Below are 22,202 nucleotides of genomic sequence, written 5' to 3' on the forward strand. Positions count from 1 at the left end.
AATATTGCCCAAAAAGAAGTATTACTGGAGATGCCTTCCCACCGTAAGGATTCAGTGATTGTGTGACTGTGAGTTGTGCAAGGTTTTGGAGCAGGGAAAGACGTGTGTGGTGCTGGTGATGGTGTGAGGGCATTGTCGGGCTGGGAGCCAGGGTGATGTGGGGCAGTGTTGTGTTGTTGGTGGCTGTGCTTGGGGTGCTGGAAGGTGCAGGATGCTGTGGGGTGCTGGAAGGTGCAGGATGCTGTGGGGTGCTGGAAGGTGCAGGATGATGTGGGGTGCTGGAAGGTGCAGGATGATGTGGGGTGCTGGAAGGTGCAGGATGATGTGGGGTGCTGGAAGGTGCAGGATGATGTGGGGTGCTGGAAGGTGCAGGATGCTGTGGGGTGCTGGAAGGTGCAGGATGCTGTGGCGTTGCCAGGTGCCGCTGTGGGTGCAGGAGGCAGGGCCATGGTGGATGTGCATGGCTGGGCCCTTGTGCATGTTGCCCTCCAAGAGTTGGTGCTGCAGAGAGGCTGTCGGGCAGCGCAGCGAGAGAGTTGTTGTGAGGGACGGGTGAGGAGGACAGAGTAGGTGAACGTGGTGGAATCCAAGGGCTCTGCCTGTGCTTCCTAGAGGCCTGGCATGGCTTGTGCGGGCTTGGGAGTGACTGTGGGAGTTGTGTGTGTTGCAGGTGCCCAGCGGTGAGCAGAGCCACCTTCCAGCAGACAAGGGGTCTGTGGCCGTGAGCGGCCGAGCTGCAGTGTTTGCAGGGATGGGGCATCTGCCATTTGTCTGAGCAACGTCTTGGATTTTTTTAGCACGGTGTCATGGGTTCAGCTGTAGCAGTCATTTTTCTCCTTCTTGTAGCATGTGCAGTGCTGTGGTTTGACTTCTGGGCTGGGAACAGTTGCTTGATAGCGAGCATGTTTTGAGGGTGTTTTTGTTCAAGGCTTTTTCTGAGCACATGCTCCAGCCAGGTGGAGGAGGGGAGGCTGAGAGGAAGGAAAGACAGGACACATGACCCAGGCTAGCCAATGAGGTATTCCATACCATAGCACGTGATGCCCAGGATGCATACTGGGAAAGAGAGGGCTGGAGGGGTGGAGTTCTAGAGGAAAATGGAGGAGGGAGCACACGGTGCTCGGCCGGGCAGGGTGGAGTGAGTTATGGGTCGGTGGCTGGTGGGGTGTTGTATTCTTTTCGCTTGTTATTGGCTGTATCATTACTATTGTGTTATGCCTTAGCTATTAAATCATTCTTATCTCAATCCGTGGGGGCTACATTCCTTGGATTCTCCTTCCTAACTCTCTGGAAATTGGGGGACTTGGTTTAAACCACGACATACGGTCATGCTAAACAGCATCCTCCTTGTAGTTGGCCTTAATGTCGGCTCTTGTTAGCGTCAAGGCCTTGCTCCTTGTGCGATGGCAACAGGCCCTGTTGGAAGGGCTGTCCCCATGGTTCTCGTAAGGCCCTTAAAGGCCGCTGGAAGTTGTCTCTGGAGTCTTGTGTCGTGCACAGGCCCAACTCTCTGGGCCTTTCCTGCTCAGAGATGTGTTCTGAGGCTGCGCTGGTGTTTGTGCTGTTGCCACGGGAGCGGCTCAAGAGGTCCTTGCCTGTAGTGAGTAGAGCAGAGGCGGCGGTGATCCTCCATGTGTGTGAAGTGGGCTGGGTGGTGGAAGACATTGAGGATGCCAATGTCGGGGGATTGGTGGTGCAGAGGATGGCTGCTGAAGTCTGCCAGAGGCTTTGCAAAGAGGTGTTGGGAAGCGCGTGGCTCTTTGGAGGGGTGGCAAGTGCAAGTGCGTGCATGGGGTGTTCAGATGGGTGTTTGGAGCAGGGCTTGGAGTAGGTGCTGGGGAGAAGTGTGTTCCCCACGGGTGAAGGAGAGGTTGTTGCGCTTGTGAGAAGAGAGGCAGTGGTGGCGTTTTGTCAAGAGGTCTTTATTTGGTGTGAATCAAGAGGTGAATAAATAGGTGGCAGCGAGTGCCAATAAATAGAGCAGGTGTGTGGGGAGCAGCGGGTGCTGGAGCCGCGGGGTGGGGGCGGCTGTGTCCGTGGCTGTTGCGGAGGGTGCTGGAGGCCCGAGGTGGGTGCGTGCGTGCGTGTGCTGCCGCCGTGGTGCCGGTGTGGTGTCGGTGCGGGAGCGTGGGGTGTCCGGGCTAAGTGCGGGCGGTGCGGGTGAGGTTGTGCACGTGCTGGAAGCAGAGGCGAGCTTCGAGGCGGACGTGGTCCCAGGCGCAGGCGCTGTGGTTGTGGGCGCGCAGGAAGTGGTGGATGTGTCGGAAGTATTTGTTGATGGTGAGGAGCGGGTTGCGGGGCCCTTGTTGCGGGAAGAGCGTGGCGTTGTGCGGCAGGCAGTGCTGGAGGCGCTGGATGCGGTGCTGGAGGCCGTTGAGGAGCTGTTGGCGTGGGTGGTTGTGCCAGTGCTGGGGGGTGCTGGGGCTGCTGAGGGTGTGGAAGAGGTGCTGGAGGATGCGGAGGGCGGTGGCGGCGGCTTGCTGCGGGTGGGTGCTGTGCAGGAGGGTGTCGGGGAAGAGGGGCGGCTGCTGGTGGTGGCAGGGCTGTGTGGGGCTGGGAGCCATGGCCTGGAGGAGCTGGAGGCTGCGCCAGGGGAAGGTGGCGTCGTGGGCAGGCTGGTGGTGGCAGGCGAGGCCGGTGGCGAGAGCCGTCAGGAGGAGCAGGAGCGGTTGGGCGCCGAGCCCAAGGCGGGTGTGTGGTGTTGCGGGCGCAGGCATGGTGTGGCTGTGGGTGCTGCCTGGGGGTGCTGCGTGTCGGTGGTGGTGCGAGCGGGCTGTGTGCTGGGGCTGCTGGCGTGTGGCAGCTTTATGTGCTGCCAGCGCGGTTTGGTTTCCCCTTCCTTCCCTGCTTTCCACTTGCGGCCAGTTTTCGGTTGTGGTTTCCAGTTTGGGCTGGGGTCTGTGCTGCTCGTGGGGAAGAGCCTTTTGTGGGGTGGCTGCGTGTGGGGAAGTCCTTGGCCGTGCTTTGGGGTTGTGTTTTGGTTGGTGCCGCTTATGGCAGGGGTTTTGGCGTAGTGGTTGGTGGAGATGGGAAGTTCAGGGCAGGCAGATGTGCGGCGCTTGTGCTGCTGGTGAGTTTTGTTGTGGTTTCTGCTTTGCCTCTGTGGCTCTGTCTGTTTCCAGTTGTGTTGTGCTGGATTTCCCTTCCTGCCAAGTCCCTTTTCCTTTTGCTGGGCTGTAGTAGGGTCTGTGGGGTTTGACTTTCAGTCTATGGTTTCGTGCCACTACGTCATTGTCTTCAGTGATGACATCACTGGTTATTCTCTTTTTGGGTTCTTTGTGACACTTCTCTGTTTCTGTCTAAGTTCTTGGTTTTCTCACTGTTGGTGCATCATTTCTATGTGTTATTGAAAGTTTTTTTTCAGTGATGTGGTTTTCTCTGGAGGCCCTAAGTGTATTCTTGTGTTGAGGGTGAGACATATCAGAGGTGATTGGTGACAGCCCTGTGTGCTTAAAGGAGAGGAATGGGGCAGCTCCAACAGCTGGCTCTGGGTGACCTGTGCCGCTGTCTGAGCACCCTGATGGTGAAGACTTTCTTTCTGATTTCTAGTAAAACTCTAATCTGTGTCAGTTTAAAGGCATTCCTCTTTGTTCTTTCCCAGCAGGCCCTTGCAGAAGAACCAACCCTCTGTGTATTCCTTGTCGGAGTCTTTGGGCAGTGAAAGCTCCTGTAAGGTCTTTGCGCAGTCTTCTCTTGTTGAGGCTTGGCAGGTCCGGCTCCCTGAGCCTGTCTCTAGAGCAAAGGTGCAGCAGCCCTCCCAGCATCCCCGTGGCCTCTTGTGCTCTCGGTGAAGCAGCTGCACACCCTGTTGTGCTGCTTTTCCGGGAGGTGGTCCCGGGAGTGCAGGTGGAGTGTCAGGAGAGAGGAGCTGATGGGGAGAATGCCCTGCCTGCCTCCCCCTGCTCGTCACGCTCCTTGCGATGCAGCCAGGGTGCGCTGGCTTCCTGGGCTGCGAGCGCACACAGCTAGGTCACACAGGTTCTCCTCAAGCCAGACACCGAGGTCTTGTCCTCAGAGCTGCTCTCAATGCGTTCTCTGTCCAGCCTGGAGCTGTGTTTGGGATTGCCGTGACCCACGTGCAGGGCGAACGTTGCACTTGGCCATGTTGAACTTGACGGGGTTTGCCCTGGCCGGTTTTCAGGGCTGTTTGGGCCCCTCTGCATGTCGACTAGGGATAGGCTAGAGAGTATGGAACTCTGTCTGGGGACAGGTGATCAGTTAACAGAAAGTTTGTGGGTCAGGGTTAAGGGGAAATCGGTGACAGGACACATTACTGTGGGGATATGTTACAGACCGCCTGATCAAGAGGAACCTGTGCATGAAGAACTCTACAGACAAATAGGAAAAGCCTCACGCTCCCAGGCCCTTGTTCTCATGGGGGACTTCAACCACCCTGACATCTGTTGGGGCCATGGTACAGCCTGGCACAAGCAATCCAGGAGGTTTCTCGATTGTGTGGAAGACAACTTCCTTCTGCAAGCAATAAAGGAGCCGACGAGGAGAGGTGCCCTGCTTGACCTCGTGCTCACCAGCAGGGAAGGGCTCATTTGAAATGTGAGTCTCCAGGGAAGTCTTGGATGCAGTGATCATGAGATGGTCGAATTTGAGGTCCTCAAGACAGTGAGAAGAGCGTGCAGTAAGCTCACTGTCCTGGACTTCAAGAGAGCAGACTTTGGCCTCTTCAGGAACCTGCTTAGCAAGGTTCTGTGGTATATAGCCCTAGAGGGCAGGGGGGGCCAAGACTCTTCGTTAATATTCAAGGATCACCTGCTACAAGCTCAGGAGTGTTGCAGAGTGTTCCGACCAGAAGGAAGTGCAGCAGGAGGGCCAGGAGACCTCCTTGGATGGATAAGGAGCTGCTGAGAAAAATTCACAAGAAAAAAGAGGCTTATAAAAGGTGGAAAGAAGGACAGGTGGCCTGGGATGAATACAGGATGTTGTCTGGGTAGTTGGGGACCGAGTTAGGATAGCTAAGGCCCAATTGGAGCAAAACTGGGCAAGGGATGTTAAAGATAATAGGAAGGGATTTTATAGGTATGTAGGGGCTAAAAATACAGACTAACGACAATGTAGGCGAACGTGGTAGAATCCAAGGGCTCTGCCTGTGCTTCCTAGAGGCCTGGCATGGCTTGTGTGTGCTTGGGAGTGACTGTGGGAGTTGTGTGTGTTGCAGGCGGGCAGCGGTGAGCAGAGCCACCTTCCAGCAGACGAGGGGTCTGTGGCCGTGAGCGGCTGAGCTGCAGTGTTTGCAGGGATGGGGCATCTGCCATTTGTCTGAGCAACCTGGGGGAGGTTTTTAGCACGGTCATGCTAAACAGCATCCTCCTTGTAGCTGGGCTGAATGTCGGCTCTTGTTAGCGTCAAGGCCTTGCGCCTTGTGCGATGGCGACAGGCCCTGTTGGAAGGGCTGTCCCCATGGTTCTCGTAAGGCCCTTAAAGGCTGCTGGAAGTTGTCTCTGGAGTCTTCTCTCGTGCACAGGCTCAACTCTCTGGGCCTTTCCTGCTCAGAGATGTGTTCTGAGGCTGCGGTGGTGTTTGTGCTGCTGCCCCGGGAGCGGCTCAAGAGGTCCTTGCGTGTAGTGAGTAGAGCAGAGGCAGCGGTGATCCTCCTTGGGTGTGAAGTGGGCTGGGTGGTGGAAGACATTGAGGATGCCAATGTCGGGGTATTGGTGGTGCAGGGGATGGCTGCTGAAGTCTGCCAGAGGCTTTGCAAAGAGGTGTTGGGAAGCGCGTGGCTCTTTGGAGGGGTGGCAAGTGCAAGTGCAGGCATGGGGTGTTGAGATGGGTGTTTGGAGCAGGGCTTAGAGTAGGTGCTGGGGAGAAGTGTGTTCCCCACGGGCGAAGGAGAGGTTGTTGCGCTTGTGAGAAGAGAGGCAGTGGTGGCGTTTTGTCAAGAGGTCTTTATTTGGTGTGAATCAAGAGGTGAATAAATAGGTGGCAGCGAGTGCCAATAAATAGAGCAGGTGTGTGGGGAGCAGCGGGTGCCGGAGCCGCGGGGTGGGGGCGGCTGTGTCCGTGGCTGTTGCTGAGGGTGCTGGAGGCCCGAGGTGGGTGCGTGCGTGCGGGCGCTGCCGCCGTGGTGCCGGTGTGGGGTCGGTGCGGGAGCGTGGGGTGTCCGGGCTAAGTGCGGGCGGTGCGGGTGAGGTTGTGCACATGCTGGAAGCAGAGGCGAGCTTCGAGGCGGACGTGGTCCCAGGCGCAGGCGCTGTGGTTGTGGGCGCGCAGGAAGTGGTGGATGTGTCGGAAGTATTTGTTGATGGTGAGGAGCGGGTTGCGGGGCCCTTGTTGCGGGAAGAGCGTGGCGTTGTGCGGCAGGCAGTGCTGGAGGCGCTGGATGCGGTGCTGGAGGCCGTTGAGGAGCTGTTGGCGCGGGTGGTTGTGCCAGTGCTGGGGGGTGCTGGGGCTGCTGAGGGTGTGGAAGAGGTGCTGGAGTATGCGGAGGGCGGTGGCAGCGGCTTGCTGCGGGTGGGTGCTGTGCAGGAGGGTGTCGGGGAAGAGGGGCGGCTGCTGGTGGTGGCAGGGCTGTGTGGGGCTGGGAGCCATGGCCTGGAGGAGCTGGAGGCTGCGCCAGGGGAAGGTGGCGTCGTGGGCAGGCTGGTGGTGGCAGGCGAGGCCGGTGGCAAGAGCCGTCAGGAGGAGCAGGAGCCCAAGGCGGGTGTGTGGTGTTGCGGGCGCAGGCATGGTGTGGCTGTGGGTGCTGCCTGGGGGTGCTGCGTGTCGGTGGTGGTGCGAGCGGGCTGTGTGCTGGGGCTGCTGGCGGGTGGCAGCTTTATGTGGTGCCACCGCGGTTTGGCTTCCCCTTCCTTCCCTGCTTTCCACTTGCGGCCAGTTTTCGGTTGTGGTTTCCAGTTTGGGCTGGGGTCTGTGCTCCTCATGGGGAAGAGCCTTTTGTGGGGTGGCTGTGTGTGGGGAAGTCCTTGGCCGTGCTTTGGGGTTGTGTTTTGGTTGGTGCCGCTTACAGCAGGGGTTTTGGCGTAGTGGTTGGTGGAGATGGGGAAGTTCAGGGGCAGGCAGATGTGCGGCGCTTGTGCTGCTGGTGAGTTTTGTTGTGGTTTCTGCTTTGCCTCTGTGGCTCTGTCTGTTTCCAGTTGTGTTGTGCTGGATTTCCCTTCCTGCCAAGTCCCTTTTCCTTTTGCTGGGCTGTAGTAGGGTCTGTGGGGTTTGACTTTCAGTCTCTGGTTTCGTGCCACTACGTCATTGTCTTCAGTGATGACATCACTGGTTATTCTCTTTTTGGGTTCTTTGTGACACTTCTCTGTTTCTAAGTTCTTGGTTTTCTCACTGTTGATACATCATTTCTATGTGTTATTGAATGGTTTTTTTCAGTGATGTGGTTTACTCTGGAGGCCCTAAGTGTATTCTTGTGTTGAGGGTGAGACATATGAGAGGTGATTGGTGACAGCCCTGTGTGCCTAAAGGAGAGGAATGGGGCAGCTCCAACAGCTGGCTCTGGGTGACCTGTGCCACTGTCTGAGCACCCTGATGGTGAAGACTTTCTTCCTGATTTCTAGTAGAACTCTAATCTGTGTCAGTTTAAAGGCATTCCTCTTTGTTCTTTCCCAGCAGGCCCTTGCAGAAGAACCAACCCTCTGGGTATTCCTTGTCGGAGCCTTTGGGCAGTGAAAGCTCCTGTAAGGTCTTTGCGCAGTCTTCTCTTGTTGAGGCTTGGCAGGGCCGGCTCCCTGAGCCTGTCTCTAGAGCAAAGGTGCAGCAGCCCTCCCAGCATCCCCGTGGCCTCTTGTGCTCTTGGTGAAGTACCTGCACACCCTGTTGTGCTGCTTTTCCCGAAGGTGGTCCCAGGAGTGCAGGTGGAGTGTCAGGAGATAAAAGCCTCTGTAATCATCAAAAATCCATTGAGTTATCTAGTTTGCATTGAAGATGCATTCTAGTGCCCACTTCAGTTTGCCTTCCCCAGGGAAGTGGTGGATTTCCCAGTGTTGGACACTGTTAAGATTCAGTGGGAAACTTAATGTTGGGCCGTCTGCTCTAGGACATGCTTTTGCCAAGAGAGGTTGGACCAGATAATCCTTGAGGTCCCTTCCAACCTGGGATGCTGTGATCTAACATTGCCCAAAAAGAAGCATTACTGGAGATGCCTTCCCACCGTAAGGATTCAGTGATTGTGTGACTGTGAGTTGTGCAGCGTTTTGCAGCAGGGAAAGGCGTGTGTGGTGCTGGTTGTGGTGTCAGGGCATTGTTGGGCTGGGAGCCACGGTGATGTCGGGCAGTGTTGTGTTGTTGGTGGCTGTGCTTGGGGTGCTGGAAGGTGCAGGATGATGTCGGGTGCTGGAAGGTGCAGGATGATGTGGGGTGCTGGAAGGTGCAGGATGATGTGGGGTGCTGGAAGGTGCAGGATGATGTGGCGTTGCCAGGTGCCGCCGTGGGTGCAGGAGGCAGGGCCATGGTGGATGTTCGTGGCTGGGCCCTTGCGCGTGTTGCCCTACAAGGGCTGGTGCTGCAGAGAGTCTGTTGGGCAGCACAGCGAGAGAGTTGTTGTGAGGGATGGGTGAGGAGGCCGGAGTAGGGAACGTGGTGGAATCCAAGGGCTCTGCCTGTGCTTCCTAGAGGCCTGGCATGGCTTGTGCGGGCTTGGGAGTGACTGTGGGAGTTGTGTGTGTTGCAGGCGGGCAGCGGTGAGCAGAGCCACCTTCCAGCAGACGAGGGGTCTGTGGCCGTGAGCGGCCGAGCTGCAGTGTTTGCAGGGATGGGGCATCTGCCATTGGTCTGAGCAACCTGGGGGAGGTTTTTAGCACGGTCATGCTAAACAGCATCCTCCTTGTAGCTGGGCTGAATGTCGGCTCTTGTCAGCGTCAAGGCCTCGCTCCTTGTGCGATGGCGACAGGCCCTGTTGGAAGGGCTGTCCCCATGGTTCTCGTAAGGCCCTTAAAGGCCACTGGAAGTTGTCTCTGGAGTCTTGTGTCATGCACAGGCCCAACTCTCTGAGCCTTTCCTGCTCAGAGATGTGTTCTGAGGCTGCGGTGGTGTTTGTGCTGCTGCCCCGGGAGCGGCTCAAGAGGTCCTTGCGTGTAGTGAGTAGAGCAGAGGCAGCGGTGATCCTCCTTGGGTGTGAAGTGGGCTGGGTGGTGGAAGACATTGAGGATGCCAATGTCGGGGCATTGGTGGTGCAGAGGATGGCTGCTGAAGTCTGCCAGAGGCTTTGCAAAGAGGTGTTGGGAAGCACCTGGCTCTTTGGAGGGGTGTCAAGTGCAAGTGCGGGCATGGGGTGTTGAGATGGGTGTTTGGAGCAGGGCTTGGAGTTGGTGCTGGGGAGAAGTGTGTTCCCCACGGGCGAAGGAGAGGTTGTTGCGGTTGTGAGAAGAGAGGCAGTGGTGGCGTTTTGTCAAGAGGTCTTTATTTGGTGTGAATCAATAGTGAATAAATAGGTGGCAGCGAGTGCCAATAAATAGAGCAGGTGTGTGGGGAGCAGCGGGTGCCGGAGCCACGGGGTGGGGGCGGCTGTGTCCGTGGCTGTTGCGGAGGGTGCCGAAGGCCTGAGGTGGGTGCGTGCGTGCGGGCGCTGCCGCCGTGGTGCCGGTGTGGGGTCGGTGCGGGAGCGTGGGGTGTCCGGGCTAAGTGCGGGCGGTGCGGGTGAGGTTGTGCACGTGCTGGAAGCAGAGGCGAGCTTCGAGGCGGACGTGGTCCCAGGCGCAGGCGCTGTGGTTGTGGGCGCGCAGGAAGTGGTGGATGTGTCGGAAGTATTTGTTGATGGTGAGGAGCGGGTTGCGGGGCCCTTGTTGCGGGAAGAGTGTGGCGTTGTGCGGCAGGCAGTGCTGGAGGCGCTGGATGCGGTGCTGGAGGCCGTTGAGGAGCTGTTGGCGCGGGTGGTTGTGCCAGTGCTGGGGGGTGCTGGGGCTGCTGAGGGTGTGGAAGAGGTGCTGGAGTATGCGGAGGGCGGTGGCAGCGGCTTGCTGCGGGTGGGTGCTGTGCAGGAGGGTGTCGGGGAAGAGGGGCGGCTGCTGGTGGTGGCAGGGCTGTGTGGGGCTGGGAGCCATGGCCTGGAGGAGCTGGAGGCTGCGCCAGGGGAAGGTGGCATCGTGGGCAGGCTGGTGGTGGCAGGCGAGGCCGGTGGCCAGAGCCGTCAGGAGGAGCAGGAGTAGTTGGGTGCCGAGCCCAAGGCGGGTGTGTGGTGTTGCGGGCGCAGGCATGGTGTGGCTGTGGGTGCTGCCTGGGGGTGCTGCGTGTCGGTGGTGGTGCGAGCAGGCTGTGTGCTGGGGCTGCTGGCGGGTGGCAGCTTTATGTGGTGCCACCGCGGTTTGGCTTCCCCTTCCTTCCCTGCTTTCCACTTGCGGCCAGTTTTCGGTTGTGGTTTCCAGTTTGGGCTGGGGTCTGTGCTCCTCGTGGGGAAGAGCCTTTTGTGGGGTGGGTGTGTGTGGGGAAGTCCTTGGCCGTGCTTTGGGGTTGTGTTTTGGTTGGTGCCGCTTACGGCAGGGGTTTTGGCGTAGTGGTTTGTGGAGATGGGGAAGTTCAGGGGCAGGCAGATGTGCGGCGCTTGTGCTGCTGGTGAGTTTTGTTGTGGTTTCTGCTTTGCCTCTGTGGCTCTGTCTGTTTCCAGTTGTGTTGTGCTGGATTTCCCTTCCTGCCAAGTCCCTTTTCCTTTTGCTGGGCTGCAGTAGGGTCTGTGGGGTTTGACTTTCAGTCTCTGGTTTCGTGCCACTACGTCATTGTCTTCAGTGATGACATCACTGGTTATTCTCTTTTTGGGTTCTTTGTGACAGTTCTCTGTTTCTGTCTAAGTTCTTGGTTTTCTCACTGTTGGTGCATCATTTCTATGTGTTATTGAATGTTTTCTTTTCCGTGATGTGGTTTTCTCTGGAGGCCAAAGTGTATTCTTGTGTTGAGGGTGAGACATATCAGAGGTGATTGGTGACAGGCCTGTGTGCTTAAAGGAGAGGAATGGGGCAGTTCCAAGAGCTCACTCTGGGTGCCCAGAGAAGCTGTGGCTGCCCCATCCCTTGCAGTGTTCAAGGCCAGGTTGTACACAGGGGCTTGGAGCAGCTGCTCCAGTGGAAAGGGTCCCTGCCCATGGCAGGGGTTAGAGCTGGATGAGCTTTAAGGTTCCTTCCAACACAAACCATTCCAGGATGCTGTGATTCTATGCTGGGGTGTGCATGTGTCTGATCTATCCAGCCTTAGGTGTTACATATCGTCTCCCATAGAGCTTTCAGCATTTTTGTATTTACCTTTTGTTGCTGTTGCCATTATTGCAGGGAACATACTGTGCCTGGCTTTGTGTCTTCCTTTTCCCTGCCTTCACTCTTGTCATTAACCTCCTCATAATGCAAATATTTACACATCATTTAACTACATGACCAATGATTTCTTCAACAAAAAACATCCTTATAGGGCAGGTCATCATTGTGAATGCTCTAATACCAGCGGCTGCAAACTCCTAAAGTCAATCAGGCTTTAAAATAGTGACTAAACATCTCACTGAGGTACCCAACCAGTGTGTGAACCATTGAGCCTACAGTAATGAAGTGAAAGATTTGCCATCTGATTATTTACGCTTGCTTTGTTTAATTATAGTTTGAAAATGAGATCATCACCAAACTGGATCATGAAGTGGAAGGAGGCCGAGGAGATGAACAGTACAAAGTGTTATTTGACAAAATGTAAGTGTTGAGGAACGGCGAGATTTATGTCACAGTAAAGGCAGGAGCATGGGAGCTATTAGAACACAATGAACTTTGTAGGCCAGAAAGAATTAAAACCTGTTAATGATGCACAGTATTTAAGATTGCACCTGAGTCGAAGGGGTTTCTTGGATATGTGGGTTAACAAGATGAATGGAATTGGTTTTTCAGCCTCTTGGAGCACTGCAGGAAGCACAAATACCTTGCTAAGAGTGGAGAAACCTTTGTGAAACTCGTGGTGCGCTTAATGGAGAGGTTGTTGGACTACAGGACCATAATGCATGATGAGAACAAGGAGAACCGCATGAGCTGTACTGTCAACGTGCTGGTAAGCAAAGATATGTCCCCAGCCTGAAATGACTGTTGCATTCTTCATTTTGCCCCTTTAACAAAAGAGTTGTGTAAAAGAAGAGGATGTATTGGGAGCTTCATGAAACTTTGAAGTACTTTTGTGTTTCTTTCCTTTTTTAATGAAGGTAAATCTAGGAAAACATGGATTATTCCTTCTTTAATTGATTCTAAGGGAAGATTTAACAAGAAATGTTTCAGAGCCTGATCTTTGAGGGCTGTTCATTGACATTTAGAATTGATGTACAAACAACTTTATGCAGAAAACCACTTTGACGTACAGAACATTGGAGTAATACGCAGTTTACTACTGAAATCTTCATGCATTTGCAATCCCATTTGTATTATGCTCATTGCTCAGCTTTCATATTCAGATTTTTGAGGAAATTTGAGTGCTACTAATTCATTCACAGCAGAAAAAAGCTGGGGTTGTTGTCCTCACTGATGTGAAATCTCCTCCTGCGAGCTCTAGAAAGTCTGGAGTATCTACTCTATACTAGAAACCTTTGTCCATTTAGGCTGGAGTTAGAAGTGCTGAAGTTCTCCCCATAGCACTCACATTATGCTCCTCAGTGGAAGCATGAGAGTCTAAGATTTTACTAACACAAAATCAGCCCATATGGAAAAATAGCAAAACACGTTTTAGAAACCACCCAAACATAGTGCTAGCTGGATTTGATTTTTCCAGTGGGACTCAGTATCAAACTGTTAGCAATGAAGTATTCAGAGCTTTCATCTCCATATCATTACCAAAGCTTTTATGTAGCTTAAATATGTGGGGCACAGACAGTGATTATCATTTATGTGCTGTGGCTGATGGATTTTGTTCATGCTGGTCTGGAAAGAGCAGAGTAAATAGTTTGTAGCTTTAGTGCTTGCACATAATGCAGACAGCCTCAGTCTGTGTACTGCAACCATTGTGCTGCACTGTTGCGTAAGCTGTAAGTTAAATGGTGCCCATTAGGATGGGAGAGAAGATGGAGATATCAAATCAAATATTGGGAGTTTAGTTTGTTTTTCCTCTCTGAGCACAAAAGAACATTTAGGAAATGGTAAAAAGGAGAGACCTGGAAAGTTGTCACCAGGTTTTGATCTAGTAAGTGCCATTAGTTTGCCCATAGAAAAGTCACAGCATCCTCCCAAGCAGAATTGGAGTAAGAAAAGCTGCCAGTTCTACCAAGGAAATAAAAATCACAGGCACTGAATGCTTTCAAACATGACAACAATTTATAAACCTGGGAACATTTCCTTGGGAAGGTGAATTTATTTCCCTTCATCATAATACTCCGAGTCTCCTCCGAGTAATCCCCTCTGTACCAAGCGCAGGGGGACCGATGGCACACGTGGGGGTTGGTTTGGTTTGCTCTGAGTGTCTGTAACAGCATCTCCTGATGCTGATTTTTGTCATCTGAATTCGTCAAGTATTTGTAGACGACAAACATTGTGGGTGACTTACTGCTGCCAAGTTAAATCACTGTGAGACAGCCACGCATTGAAGTCTGCAGGAAATGCAGGAAAGCATCTCAGGGCAGAACTTCCCCTCGCTTTCAGTAGGCGTGATTTAAAACTGGAGCTTGATTTTAAAGTCCCATTTGCCCTCCAGGGTCAACTGAGCCCTTTCATCATTCTCCAGGCACCTGAAGTGAAATTTACGCCAACCCAGGGCTGATACTCGGCACAATTCCCACCTGAGGTCTCAAAGAGTTAGTAATTGGGAAAGCAGAGGCTTTCACGGGGTTAAGTTTGCCTATATTGACTGCAGTTTAAGTCAGAGGTTTTAATATGCATTTAAGCCAGTGCTAATGTTAAAAAATAAAATACAAGCTGTCTCCATTCCCTCATTCCAACTGCTGGCAATCCTGGTGAAAGCAAACATGCCATCAAGGCAGCAGAGCAGATCATTGAATCCCAGCCTGGTTTGTGTTGGAAGGGACCTTAAACCTCATCCAGCCCCAGCTCCCTGCCATGGGCAGGGTCCCCTTCCACAGGAGCAGCTGCTCCAAGCCCCTGTGTCCAACCTGGCCTTGAACACTGCCAGGGATGGGGAAAATTTAAGGAGGGATCTTGCTGAAAGCTCAGGCTCTTCCCCTCTGGTTACTTTTCATCCCCTCCATTTGCTTGCCCAATTGGCTGCAGAGCCATACACGTGTGGGCCAGCATAGCACAAGGGGGATATGAGAATCTGTCCCCAAAGATGGGGTAGGCACAGAGACTGCTTCTAGGGGAGAGGGATCTGTGGGAAATGTAACATCAGCCTGCTGCCAAAGCATCTTCCTGTTTTGGTTGATTTCGTGTCACTACATGAGCCGCATCAGAAGGACAGAGCAGCTGGCAGCAATATTGGGATAAAATTCAATAACATTATTGATCCACCTAACCCAGAAGTCTCCTGTACTTTAAAAAAGCAATCAAAGCACAAGTAAAGTAAACTGGCAGAAATTGTTCATGTGGTTCGGTTTGTCTTTGGAGTTGAAGTCAAAAGCAGGGAGTGGTTATATATCAACTAACATGGTATGTCCATGGAATAATACATCATTTCCAATATAGAATATATTGGAAATGGAATATAGACTCAATCGTCTTTTGGTTCTTTTTTAAAGGGAACAGTTTTGTATTGAGATCGTGCATCTATTAGAGGGATTTCTTACAGGAGCATGTAGTGACAGGCCAAGGGGAATGGCTTTAACCTGCCCGAGGGGAGACTAAGCTGAGCTCTTAGGCAGAAGCTGTTCCCTGTGAGGGTGCTGAGGCGCTGGCACAGGGTGCCCAGAGAAGCTGTGGCTGCCCCATCCCTGGCAGTGCTCAAGGCCAGGTTGGACACAGGGGCTTGGAGCAGCTGCTCCAGTGGAAGGGGTCCCTGCCCATGGCAGGGGTTGGAGCTGGAGGAGCTTTAAGGGCCCTTCCCACACAAACCATTCCATGGTCCTTAGATCAGTGGCTACTCAGACTGGTTTCATTTCACATTGAAACTTACTTTAATTCAGCAAAGAAATTTCTTTGTATTTTGTTTTCTTGGGTATGTTTTAACTTTTGAAAGCAAACTTTAAACTCAATTCAGAAATGCCTTTAATATCTCACCCAGTTTATCATATCTTGCATTTCCAATATTTGTCATGTTAACTAGTTTATCTCAAGACTGGAGGCATTCAAACATTTCAGACGAAAGTGATGATAATGTGTGGCATATGAAACCAGATAAATAACACTAATCCAACTTTTTATTTCCAGAGGAACTATTAGAATTCAAGGGCAGATGATGTATTGCTCAACTAAGGCTTGGGGTTTTAAATCCATACCACAGTTGTTGCTTAGAAGTGATGGGTTTGCATACTGCAAAGTTTCAAGTGCAAACGGTTCCTGATGTGTTACTTGCAAATGCCAGAAGCACATTTCTAGCAGTAAAACTCTTCCAAATCTTAACCTTTACAATGAGACATAAGCCCTAATACGGTACATCATGAAACATCACAGCGTTCGACTTTGCGCGTTGAATAACTTGTGTTCTAGCACTGGAGGCAAATTTCATTTTGCAGTTTTGAGGTCGGTGTTCCACAGCTATGAATTTTTAATTCAGAGCATGTTCTGTGTACATCCCAGGCTGTGAAATCAAAGGCTTTGTAACAAAATGATGTTGTTTTTCAGAACTTCTACAAGGAGATCGAGAGAGAAGAAATGTACATCAGGTTTGTACTCACGACCGGTGACTAACTGCTTGCCTCTCTGTAGGGTAATGGAGGAAATTAAGCTCATGTTAAGCAGTCAGCTGAGGGAAAAGAGGTTAAAAACCATACCTTGAACCTTAGGTACATTAACAACCTACCTGGAAAACAGCGAGTGTGAGAAATCAGAGTCGTGACGTATGTTTTGTCCCCCTTCTCCTTCAGTTATATTATGATGAACACTGAGGTCCTCAGTAGTGTTGTCACATGAAGAGAACAGAATCATAGAATAGTTAGGGTTGGAAAGGACCTTAAGACCATCAAGTTCCAACCCCCCTGCCATAAGCAGGGACACGTGCCCAATAAATAAGCCCAAAGTAAGCTGTGGAGGAAAATAAGTTTGCCTCCTGGTGAGGTCCAAAATATGTGACTTGGGGTAAAAAGGGCTATTAACTAATAGCATGACTGATGCCTGTTTGAAATGTAAAGCTTTTAGGAGCCTTTCAAAATCCATTTTCCCACAAAGTAAAACTGGTAATAGATTGTTGTGCTTTTTGTAAACCTCAGGGTTCCCAGTCCCCTCTTTGTACTGTGGCTTAAAATTGGCTTGACCGTTGTGCTCAAATGATGAAGCTTGTGTTTTTAGTGCCCTTTTAGGTATCCAAATATTATTCATCATTCTCAGGTTGGAAGAATTTTCGCTTGTGAACTTGTCCCCTGCTGCTTGAATTGTTTTAGTGCTTTCTTAGTCTGAAAAAAGGAAGTAAAATCCAGCAAAGAGCAGGATTGGTAACTTGGATAAACGTGGAGTTATGAGCTGGTGGGCTGCTCTGTTCAGCATCCCTATAAAGACAAATTGCCTCTCACTGGCAAACCCCCACCCAAATTATCTCCTGTTTCTATTAAGAAGCTTACAATTTGTCATAATAAATATCAAAGTTATGTATTTTCATTGGCTTTCCAAAACAGTTTTGATTGGGTTTGAGTTGTCACTAATAAAACCCAACAACCAAATGAGAAGAGAATCCCCTTCCAGAGGTGTGATTGTATTGAAGGTAAGTAAAAAGACTTCTATCTGCCACCATGGCTGACCAATTGTAATGAGAGCTCCTGCAAAGCAAATCTGTGTTTGATACATTAATCATCACAAGTCATTTATATGCATTGGAAAAAGACAACATTGGAAATGCAGATGGTCCTAAAGGTTGTCTGCACACAGAAATAGGAGCTTTAACTAATCCCACATACTTTTAGTTGGTTGGAGATAGGGTTGATCCATTGTAATCTCCAGGCTAAATTATTTAGTAACATTTAAGAATTATTGTCTTTATTACATGCAGGTATTTGTACAAGCTGTGTGACCTGCACAAGGAATGTGATAACTATACGGAAGCTGCCTACACGCTACTTCTGCATGCAAAGCTTCTCAAGGTAAACACCAAAATCCATCACAGGCTTCAAAAGCCATGTCAGCACTAACCCATAGTGGTATTTGTCACCCTTAGAACATCTGCAGTTTAAACTGATTAACAACTGCGTGCTGTGTCAGAGCATGCTTTACTCATCTTCATTGAATCCTGGAATGGTTTGGGTTGGAATGGACCTTAAAGCTCCTCCAGCTCCAACCCCTGCCACGGGCAGGGACCCCTTCCACTGGAGCAGCTGCTCCAAGCCCCTGTGTCCAACCTGGCCTTGAGCACTGCCAGGGATGGGGCAGCCACCCTGTGCACTTCTCTGGGCACCCTGTGCCAGCGCCTCAGCACCCTCACAGGGAAGGATACAATCACTACTTTGATAATGAATTTTTCTGTGCTGAGATGTGTCAGAGGTGAAGATGTGAGGAGACGGCTCTGACACCTTCAGTCACACAGACTGGTGCAGTTGGTTGCCTGTGGGTAGAAGTTCGAATGAGTAACTCGCTGAGTCAGTGGCTGTAAAGATCTCACGTATTCCCACGAGGGACATGAAACAGAACTGCCAAATTGTGCAGTGCTTGCTCATCACACTTCACATGAATGAACCTTTTAGACAAGATAAAGCATTCATTCCCTGCTACAGGTGCTGCGTTGCCTGCAAAGATGATGGAATGAAGCATGCCTTAAAATGGCAAACTTTTACCTGTTACGGCTTGATCTTGTTAGTCAATATGCTTTATGAGACATTAAATTAGAGTTTAGCCAGTTTTGTTTTTTCTTAAAGAGTTTTTTTGGAGACCAGATGATTTAATATACTCTAATTCACTGAAAAGAAATGCAGTTTTCTCTTCTTACAATGGAAATCAATAGAAGATGGCAAATGTAGGGATAATATTTGTCACAGGTTTTCATCACTAAGTGGATTTTTTTGTTTATATAAATGTATAGTTTGGGATTATTGTATTCTAAAAGTACATTAATCTATCTCATACAACATCCTGGTACTACCAGTGGGTGGAGGAGTTTAGTATTCCTTGAGCATCAATACTGATATATGTATAACTTTACGTGCTTGAGTTTTCTGTCCAACCTTGAGAACAGGACTTTCAATGACACTCATCATTGGTATATATTTCATTACATTGATTTTAATGGGATCACATTTAGGTCAGGACTGAGAGCTTTCCATAATTTCACCTTTAAATGTGTGAGAAGGCTCTCCCTGTGCAGGTAGAGCCAGCATCACTTCCTCCAGATAACTGCAAGCTGATGAAGCATGCTCAAGAAAACAGACTCAAGTGTATTTTCATCCCATTTAGTCAAAATTAGCATGTTCAAAACTAGCAGAAAATAGTGGCTCTTAGGATGCTGAAAAAGATGTCATTGCACTGCAGACTCTGGGAAGTTGGTGTTTCTCAGAAACACAGCTTTGTGGTGCAAAGTTGTCCAAATTGTCTCTTTAGCCAAACACGTTTTGGCCAAATTAAGAAGTAGTTGGGTGAGATTTAATAAGATACAAGAGTAAGCCTGGATGATATTAGTTTTCATGCTTATTTTCATTCACACAGTCATCTGAACCCGTAATACCCCTTGTGCTTGAGTAATCTTACCAGGTCGTTTTTGGTTTGTCAGTGTATGAGAGTTAAAACAGAGCAGAATGTGACCTTGCCTAGTTTCAGTTCGTTGGGAAAACATTCTCATTTCTGACAGTAGAACTGAAAGTAGAAAGTCCTTCTTTTGTTGGCTTTTCCTATAGTTATCTTACTAAAGGAAAGATGTGGATTATCCACATAGATACACTGTGGGGAGAGTATTCAAACAGCAGCACATGATTTGCAAGGGGCTCGGATCCTGAGATCTGAGACAGGGCATTGAGCAAGCTGCTCTAGTGTGAGATGTCCTGGTCCATGGCAGGGGGCTGGAACTGGATGATCTTAAGGTCTTTCCCAGCCCAACCCATTCTCTGATTCTATATATAACAGTAACTCTGTGAATAAATCACTGAGTTGCTGATCCCTACATGATCTTTTCTTCTTTTCCTGGTGTGACAGCATTTTATTTGAGCAGGCAGGCCTCCTCCTTTAGTAACTTTGATTTTCAGAGAAGAAAGTGAACACTTCTTTCATCAATTTATGTTTTGGAGCTCACTTTCTGGAGGCAATAAGTCCTGTTGGAACTCCTGTCCCTGACTCCTTTTCAATCTATGAGAAGCTTCATTTGATTTAATGGTTTGTGATATGATTTGATTTGATAGAGGTTGGTGTCTATAATGTACTAATTTCCTGCTACACTCATGGAAATAGTTATGGATGGGTAGGCTTTAGTGTTACTGTCCTGTCTGGGGGAAAGTCCAGTGTTTCACCCCCAGGTAGGTTGTAGGGAACATTAGTGGGAGGAGAGAAGGGCAATGAAGAAGAGGTGATAGGAATCCTGGAGTCCTGAGGTTTCCATTGCATCCATTCCTTACTGGACACTGGAGTAAAAGGTGCAAGGGAGAAAGGGCTACAGAATTGTTTGGTTCTATAAGGTCTATGAATATATTCATTTAATATCTGTGCCTTGCTTCTCCTCCATTAGGCATTTGCTTGAAGAGCAAGGGGCTACTAAAACAACCTGTATAAAGTTAGTTGTGCTTTTCTGTGCATTCTCTATGATTTTTTGCCATTTAATTTCAGTCCTTTCCATTTATATTGATGTATCTCCTTTGGAGCTTCTCTCAACCTAAACCTGAAACTGTTCATTATGCATCCAGCAGGTTGTACCCATCAGCAGGCCAAGGTTGGTCTCCTCAAACTCTCTGTGGAGAGGAAACTAGCTCATGAAGCTTCCCTCCAGCTGATACATGCAATTAGCCTCCAATTAGAGCATTCAAATACATGGTCCTTGAGCCCAAGGAATCAAAGTACACAGCTGCAGAAAAGAATCTTTGTTAGGGCATTAACTGTGATGCCAGTTCTTTAAACAAAAAATGTGTGTTTTCTTTAGCCTCATTTTACTGACATACTTCATAACCTTTGATTTGCTTTCCCTTTTCCCCTCTTTCTTGTATGATTTAGTGGTCTGAAGAAGCATGTGCGGCACATCTTACCCAGCGGGATGGATACCAAGCTGCTACTCAAGGACAGCTGAAAGATCAACTCTATCAAGAAATTATCCATTACTTTGACAAGGGCAAGGTAAAAAGGGAAGAAAAAAAGTCTAAATATGTTTTTTCTGCTTTTAAGTTGAATAGTAAACGTGGTTTGCATCCAGTGACCTTCAGGGAGCCTTAAACTTGTTATAAGTTATTTGGAGTGCTTTATGTAAACGGTCCACCAGCTAGCACTTAAAGTAATGATACTAAAATAAAGAGGAAAGAGAAATCAATGGTACATTTATAACTGCTGTGTTAAGGGGAAATAGGTGTGCATACGATGCCATGGAGAAAATAAGAATGTGATGCATGTAGTTGGGGGGACTTAGGTTTTCTGGCAATTACAACAGCTAAGGCAATCCTTCAGCTACCCTTGTTTTTCCTGCTGTACACAAAACGATTCCCTCAGAGAATGGATGTCTGTGGTTCTTGTTATAAGAAGGTGGAAATGTTCTCAGATGAATTGCAATTGCATCTTTTATGGCATGATGAGTTTGCATTGGGCATTGCATGGTGGGAAGGGGAGTATGCTGGTGTTACCTGTCACCAGAGGTGAAGGGTTTTAACTTGGTAGACAGGGACACATCAGTGTTTGAGTATGTTATGCACAAAAGTATTAAATAGAGAAGCAGAAATCTCTTTAACAGGATATTTCAGAGACACAAACTTGGGTTTTCAAAAGCAATCTTTGTTTCATAAATGTCTTGCAAATAGAAATGTCATTTTCGGGCAGAACTCAAAGATTATCCAACCAGCTCATGTTTTCCAAGTCAGTTTTTAGCAGAATCAGATTAGTATCTCAATAGAAACACCCCCTAAAAGGTCAACTTTTATATCTTGTCTCAATGGAATATTTAGAAGTTGTTAATAAAGGATGCTAAATAAATGTAGGGGCTCATGTAAGTGACTTGATGCCTGTGCAGTGGGTAGCACTAGATTCCACAGCACGCTCCTGCTGCCCAGCAAGCTTTTACTAACCCTTTAACAGCAGGAAAGGAGAACCTCGATAGAGGTCAGAACTGATTTGAAAGTACATTTTAACATTGCATTCCTCTCTGGAAGGGAAAAAGCCAGAAGTCACATGTTTTTATATTGTTGGTTTACATCTTTATGGCTTCCCAGTTAGTCTTTATGATGCTCATATACAGGCAGTGGGAATTGTTCTTCTGAGCACCGGGGCCAATGCATTTTAGCTGTAAATTAGGAGCTGCAGCATCCTTTTGAGCTGTAGTGAAAACAACCTGGCTTAAAGCTGTAGCCACCCCGTTTCTGCTGATAGAGCTAATGAGCTGTTTATATAAACAGCAGGCAAAATACCTGCTGCTTACTTTCCAGCCTGTGCCACATTACCCAGCACGGCCTCCACGCCTGAGGGACCCGCGTTAGGCTGAATAAGCAGTCTTAATTCTTTCAGGTTTTACAGCTAGAAATAAGGCTCTGCCTGCTTTCAAAGCAGACAGCACTGGAAATGCTGTGTTTTCCCTTATAGGTAGATTATAAAATGAAGTCTTTATGATTCTACAAATTTATGGTGAACAATGATATTGAAGGGACCACTGCGATTACTCATTCCTATTCCTTTTATAAGTCATATCATTCCTGCATGATGGGTGAGTGTGTGAGGAGATGATTCATTTTCAAAGCACTCTTTTCCTAGTTACAGAGCTTTCTTCTCTCATTTTCTGGCTACTCCAAGTTGGTGATAACTCTTTGCATTGTTCAATGCAAAGGAAAACCAAAATCAGTATTCGCTGGGAATCTGAGCATCTAACATACATTTTCAAATGTCAGGAAGCTCAAAGTCAAGGTTTCCACAGTAGAATTAAGCTAATCCTCTCATTTGGGATGTTCTGACATTAGGTTAAACCGACTCCTTCTGTTTACCTGTGCAGTTTGCAGATGCAGTCCAGCAGCTACTATAAATATGCCATTCCATGATAAGGAACACATCAGAAACAGTAATTGCTGTGTGTTTTTAGAAGACTGTATCAATACACGAACCAATTTGTCTATT

At 49.4% G+C, this 22,202-nt stretch overlaps 2 protein-coding genes across 3 annotated transcripts in view; one reads left to right on the forward strand and one right to left on the reverse strand.

Annotated features, from left to right (window-relative positions):
* The window catches only part of DOCK1 (dedicator of cytokinesis 1), a 367,459-nt gene that overhangs the window by 288,970 nt on the left and 56,287 nt on the right, over positions 1-22,202 (forward strand). For both annotated transcript variants that reach the window (XM_034061789.1, XM_034061790.1), the window contains exons 34-38: positions 11,527-11,612; positions 11,805-11,961; positions 15,624-15,664; positions 16,981-17,071; positions 20,112-20,231. In XM_034061789.1, the coding sequence (XP_033917680.1) occupies positions 11,527-11,612; positions 11,805-11,961; positions 15,624-15,664; positions 16,981-17,071; positions 20,112-20,231 (495 nt within the window). The remainder of the gene's footprint in view (positions 1-11,526; positions 11,613-11,804; positions 11,962-15,623; positions 15,665-16,980; positions 17,072-20,111; positions 20,232-22,202) is intronic.
* Positions 2,142-2,717, reverse strand: LOC101879619 (interferon-like). The gene has a single exon (XM_005140070.3). The coding sequence runs from the start codon at positions 2,715-2,717 to the stop codon at positions 2,142-2,144; it is 576 nt and encodes a 191-aa protein (XP_005140127.2).

This window comes from Melopsittacus undulatus, chromosome 4 (assembly GCF_012275295.1).
Source record: "Melopsittacus undulatus isolate bMelUnd1 chromosome 4, bMelUnd1.mat.Z, whole genome shotgun sequence".
Classification (NCBI taxonomy): domain Eukaryota; kingdom Metazoa; phylum Chordata; class Aves; order Psittaciformes; family Psittaculidae; genus Melopsittacus; species Melopsittacus undulatus.

What these genes read in the sequence shown, in the direction of transcription:
- LOC101879619 (XM_005140070.3), bottom strand. Translation starts at nt 2,717, where the DNA reads ATGCCTGCGCCCGCAACACCACACACCCGCCTTGGGCTCGGCGCCCAA.